Here is a 6,229-nt window from a genome sequence, read left to right as displayed (position 1 = left end):
TTAGATAGACAAAATTTATTTTAACTATTTAAATTAGACGTGAATAATATGCATGAATAAAAATTATCAAATCCTGTAGCAGCGTTACTAGTATAGTAAAAATAGAATTTTAAATGAAAGTCTTCAAAAAATAATCAAAACTTCAGCATACTATCAAGTATCCTCTTCATTGTAAGTGAAAAGAAATTGCTTGACTTCGAGCGTCCTGTTTTAGCTTACAAAAGACTATTTAGACATTTTAGAAGCATTGCTTTCTATACATTCACATACATTTTACGAAATCGAATAGTATCAAATTCGATAGGCTGTTGGCCAGTGGTTCTCATACTAGTCTGTGAGTTGCAGTGATTTTATTTTTATTTTATAACCGTCGTTGAACAGCCGACCCAATTTAATAGATTTACGACTACTAATGTTCAACTCCGAAGCCTTGCAATTTTGAACCAATCCAGAAGACAAGGAAACTCCTGGATCAGTACCCCCAGAGGTATTGATTTGTTATGGGACCATGGAGGAACATTTGAGACTCGACAGATTTAACGTGCATCAGTCACCATTTACTACACGGGGAGTCTTCGGCCGGCGAGGATCGAACCCACGACCTCTTGGACTTGGGCCCAGCGCCCTACCGACCAGGCTCCCGGCCTGAGTTTCAGTGATTCAAGGGTTCACATCTCGATGAAATACCCGAGGTTTAAATTCCTCAGATCGATACGATTGGTTGTTACGAATTCTGCTCCCGGCTCGCACTGGTTGCATTGCTGACTTAAAATATCATCAGTAATTGACTAATCATTGTTGAGAATTTGATTACCATCTGGATTCCCGTAAGATGTTTTAGGTTTTTTTTCCATATAAGGCAAATGTGGGTTGTCTCTATTCCGAATTTCAGAAAGTCTCCATGCATTCTATTTTGACCAATGCAAATACAAGAGTTTCCTTGTCTTCTGTGTTGGGTTCAAGATTGCGAGGTTACAAATTAAATATTTATATTCGTAAAGACGTTAAACCCCAGATATAAAATAAAATATTAATCTACGGAAGTTATGGCGCAGAAGCCGCCACGATTATGTATACAGAGTACAAATTTTAACAAGTTAACGCACCTGACATTGTCAAGTAAAGTATAAGTAACAACAAAAACAAGAAACATATTTCTCTAAGTTTTTTATTTTCGTGCTAATTTAAATGAGATTAACTTAAGTCTATATGACAAAGATGATAGTTTAAACGTTAAAGGTTTATTCTTTATAATTACAATACAACTATAATACTGTTTAATTGAAAAAAACCAAAAAAAATTGTAACTGATACTTATTAAGCGTCAAAAATATACGAAACAATACCTTATTTGTTTAGATAGCAATAGGAAACAATACCTTATTTTTTCAGATAGCAATGTCAGAAGCTTAATGTACAAGTGCAAAATAGTACTCTTTGTGCATAAAATCCCTATAACTTCAGAACTATTTTGCCGATCAATTCAAAGGATTTAGCGTAAAAAAATTAATGCATTCATCATAGTACATTTATTAATTCGCAACAGAACCTAATAAATTGTTTAAAAGTGTATTTTTATTCAGATCAAAACTCAATTGACACCACCGACTGTTATTGAGAATTCTTAACTTTTGAAAGCTATCTCTTGTTTTTCCCAGTAAGTTTTCAAAGGAAAAAAAAATCTCACTGGAACAATTAAAAAATAATTGTTACGAAAAAAATACTAGTTGTCAGTCATGTGTAAATTCAATTTCGAGGCATTTTTTGCACACGGTACCTTCTTTTTTTGAAACAATGGCGTAGCGTGAGGGGGGGGGAGCACGCTTTTTGTTTTTTGAAAACTGTTTCTTTATTTTAAGTTAAATACTTAGTTTACGTTTTCATTAATTAACATTCAATATTCAATTCATATTCACTAATTAGCATCTTCGAAAGAAATATTAAATTTTTTTTTTAAATATATTCATTTAAAAGATTGGTCTTTTCCCGAATTTTGCTATAAAAGTGTTCAATTTTGAAGTATCAATTTTTATTGGTTTCTTCAAAAACTTGAAACACCTTAAAATATTGGAATTAAAACGAAGTCTCTTTGTTTTAATATTCGTATAGTATCCATTTTCAGTTCTAACAAAGAGGGAAAGGATGTCCATACCAGTTCTGACGATATGTGAAAACGTCATTTCTTGACGTTTTTGACCACGCCTCCTCAAAATACTCCCCGCAGGCACTCGTATGAATCTCGCCAAAGTTTGGCGACAATTTTGGATACGGAAATCATCCCTATCATTTTAACGAATCGTTTGTAATAGACATAATTCTTTTCGTGTCACCTTTTCCTGCACGGTAAGACGGTAACCAGTAACATGGAAAACTGTGATTCTTAACGTTAAAGTTATAATTCAAAACTGATAAAAAAATTTTTTTTTCTTCTTATCTTTTGCTTTTTTTATTAACTTTTCTTTTTATCATCGTTTTTATTTTGACAGAATTCTTTGAAGAGCATTTCTAATGAACGTTATTCTTTTTTATTTACTTTTTTCTAAAAATACGGCTGTGTGAAAAGCTGAATTGAGATTTTTAGCGTTAAATCTTTCATTAAGACCGATTTTTCTTTTTTTCATGGTTTTTTTTATGATAGCTCTGCTTTTTTTAATAGCTTTTCTAATAGCGTTATTTCTCTTTCAACGTTTTATCAATATTTTTTTTCTCCAGAAAATATTATTTTTAGCATTAATTTTTTTTATCAGTTAAGATATTTTTTTCTATTTCTATTTTTTCCACCTTTCAACTTTGGTTTAGTTTTTTTTTTAACAGCTGTTAGTTTTCTTTAATCTATCTTAAATATTTCTAATTATCTTAATATCTTTATTACCCTAATTTTTATAAAATTTTTCCCCCTTTACCCCATACCAATAATGCAGCTAAGTTTTGATTTTTTTTTTCAATAATGATTGAACTTATTTATTTATATAAAATAATGATTATTTTTTTTTTTTTTTGATGATTGATCCAAGGTAGGTAAAACCATGCACTCTTTTAATATCAAATTAATTTGAAGCAACTTTCATTGTCTAATCATTTACAGTTTTACTTTTTTCCATGTACTTTATTTTTCTATCATTAATTATAAGTCCCATCTCCTTTGCTACTCTAATTAAGCATCTAGTGATAGAGCTCAAAGCTGATTTTCTTTTTCTTATAATTCTTATTTTCGTTTATTTGCGTCGGCTTAAGCGCAAATATGTTTTGTGCGGATGTTTTTTCTTAAGTCAAGTTGACGAACAACATGCTCCAGAATCAAAATAAATAACGGGGGGGGGGCGAGAGTGCATCACCCAGTTGTACGCCAGCATTTATATCAAATTCATCAGTCACTTTGCATGATAACTGCTGCTGAGTTCTTCAATTTTTCCTGTAAGATGAACCATTTTTTTTCCAAATTGTCTTTGCTGCTCTACGATGTCGCTGGTATTCTAGTTTATTTCTTGTATAAATTAGCAGCAATATCATTCTTGAAATCGTTTTTGATTTCCAATGAATTCTATACACAAAGCTGTTTAAGGTGTTTTCTGCGAAGCACAACAGCGCTAGGAAGTCAAAGTTGTCGGACCGTCATAGACGGGTGTTGAAGAGGATATTCGCTCAAAAACGCAAGACTACACTGTCGGTGATAACGTCCGAGATGAATACCCACCTTCAGAACTCCGTATCCACCACTAGGTGGCACACTCTTGCTACACGTGCCCGCCGTTAGTTGAACGGTCGAAGGACGACTCCATTCTTACACAGGTGTTCCTATTATTTTGTCCTATACCTGTACCTCGATAACTGCAACATCTATTACCGTGATTCACTAAGTATCACTGGTGCTTGGTGATTTTTATTTTTACATCTATGTTTTCTGAGTTGGGTGATTTTCTTTTACATCCGCCCGAAAAGGAATATTGCCAGCGTTTGTTACGTACACATACAATTTTAAATAAGTTTGAAGATACAATAGGAGTAAAAATTAAAAAGAGGAATTAAGGCCTTCAATTGAATAATTGTTGAAATTAAATAAAAAAAAAAAGGAATTAAAAGGAATGTCACAATTGAAAGTCATGACTGAAAGCTCCCTTTACGGTAATTTAAATGGCATGTCTAAACGGAAATAATTTAGCTTAAAAACGTTTTTGGTGTTATTTTTTTAGTATATGTCTTTTTTTTATTTAGATGCTATTCTGTTTTCCTCGCTTATAATTAATTGCTCACTCTTTTGATGTTACAGTTTTCTGTTGCCAACAGAATTTTATCAATTTAAGTAATCTTTATCTATAGGCATTAGCATTTTATACTATTAGATAGATATTATACTTATTTCCTTGTTATAGTAAAATATGTTTCCTGAATATTAAATTTTTGTATTTATTCTTTTGATTAACGTTTCAAAAACTGTGAAATTTATCAAAATCCTTAGTTTCTGATCAGCTTTTTAGAAATTAGCAAATACATACACGTAAAATCATGATCCGGTTTCAGGTTTATTTTCTGTTTTTCTTCTCTCTCTAATTTTTCAATGGAAAATTTACCGTTTTGTTTTCTTTTCTTTTTTTTTCCAAAATAGATAAAAAAAAAATAGGGAGTGGAGTCCCTCAGCGCGGAAGAAGTGATACTTCATAATGTGGAAATGAAAATAGGAAGGGGTAGAAATTGATTTTTAGTGAAATCATATTGTTTCTTTAAGACAAACTTTATTAACAATGCTTACAATTCACAATTGATCGCATCTTTTAATTATCATTTTCGAGTGGAGAAATATCCAAATCTATAACATTTACAATGGGATTATGATAACTAAAGTAAGATACGAAATGTTTGAGTTCTATTTTTTCAATATTTCTTGCAAAAAACTGCATCAATGGTAGTTACCCCTTTGGTTGTTGGATCATTCCTACCACTTATCATTTCCAATCCAAATTTGTCTTTAAGGAAGGTTAATAATGTTTCGGCTTCAGGTAACAAGAAATTCACATTAAAATCTCCTGCAAGGATCACAGGCCGCTCTCAATAATCAATTTCTTCACCAGTAACGTCTGCCAGAGCTTGTGAACCTGCAGTGGATAGTGGCAATAAAGATTTAGCAATAAATAATTTAATGTCCCTCATGGCTGCATTTGGTGAAATATAAATGGCAATTAGAAAAGAGAAAACCTAACAATCAATTGATATTCATAAGAGACATACCTTCATATAACCTTAAATCCGTCACATTGTCCGTGGGATTGTTTTCACTAATTTCTTACAATTGTTAACCACTAAGTTTGAAAATAAAAAATACTACCCTATTAAATTATATGTGTATCAAATCAAACTAAAATATTTATAGAAAAACAATCCTTTTATGACCTTTATTATTTTTATGCTAGTGAGAACCAAAACAATATGGAAATGAATGAGGGAAAACTGGATCCTACCACGTGATTTCCCGGCCAATAAAAATGTAGCGCTAAACGTTTAACGCAACCTTGTTGGAAGTCGCATAAGAAGTATCACTTCAAAAAATAACAAGTTAGCACACTGGTTGATCTTTCTCAGAATTTGATAATAAAATCAATTTTTTTTTTCTTTTTCAGGCAAAAAAAGAAAAATTCCTGCTGCAAAGGAAGAGTTGTAGGAAACAAACTCTTTTGTACGTGCAGAAATAATAATGCTTGTTGTGTTGAATTGTTTTACCATTTAACATTATACTCATTATAAATGTTTTACTTCTCTCTTTGATGGAAATACTACTTTTTGATTATTTACAAATAATAAAATTTTTTAATAATATATAAATGTATTTTTATAAATTTATATTTTCTTAATATTCACCTTTTCTTTTTCTCTTTTTAAAGGAGGTATATTTAAAACATAGTAAGTGAACGTTGAGCTCAAAATAAGTTACAAAAGTTGAGCTTGAACAAATAATTGTAATCTGGAATCTTATGAATGTAATCTGCTGCAGGTCGTGCCCTTCTAGATTAAAATTTGTTCAAGTCATTGATTTATAGAAATTTCCGAACTGTGTTGAGATTACTATCGAAAAAAATAAATAAAGAAAAGGATATGGCATTAGTAGGTAATCACTGTAATGTTTTAATTTCCTTTTTAATGCATTATTGTCGGGTTTTCCTTTTAAGTTCATAAAGTCCAAAAATGTATATCTTTAGACAATTTTTTTTACAAATAAAAATGATTTGAACATGGCTTC

General features: G+C 31.0%; 1 protein-coding gene across 1 annotated transcript in view; it reads left to right on the top strand.

Moving 5' to 3' along the window:
- Nucleotides 1-5,814, top strand: part of LOC122270802 (speckle-type POZ protein-like) — a gene marked incomplete at its 5' end in the record, with an annotated part of 9,445 nt that extends 3,631 nt beyond the window's left edge. Inside the window, 1 exon segment of the mRNA XM_043049618.2 lies at nucleotides 5,613-5,814. Within this exon segment, the coding sequence (XP_042905552.2) occupies nucleotides 5,613-5,653 (41 nt within the window).
- Between the last annotated feature and the right edge of the window lie 415 nt (nucleotides 5,815-6,229).

This window comes from Parasteatoda tepidariorum, chromosome 2, assembly GCF_043381705.1.
Source record: "Parasteatoda tepidariorum isolate YZ-2023 chromosome 2, CAS_Ptep_4.0, whole genome shotgun sequence".
In the NCBI taxonomy this organism is placed as follows: domain Eukaryota; kingdom Metazoa; phylum Arthropoda; class Arachnida; order Araneae; family Theridiidae; genus Parasteatoda; species Parasteatoda tepidariorum.
Note: the sequence above shows the minus strand (reverse complement) of the source record. Positions and strands in the feature narration are given on the sequence as shown.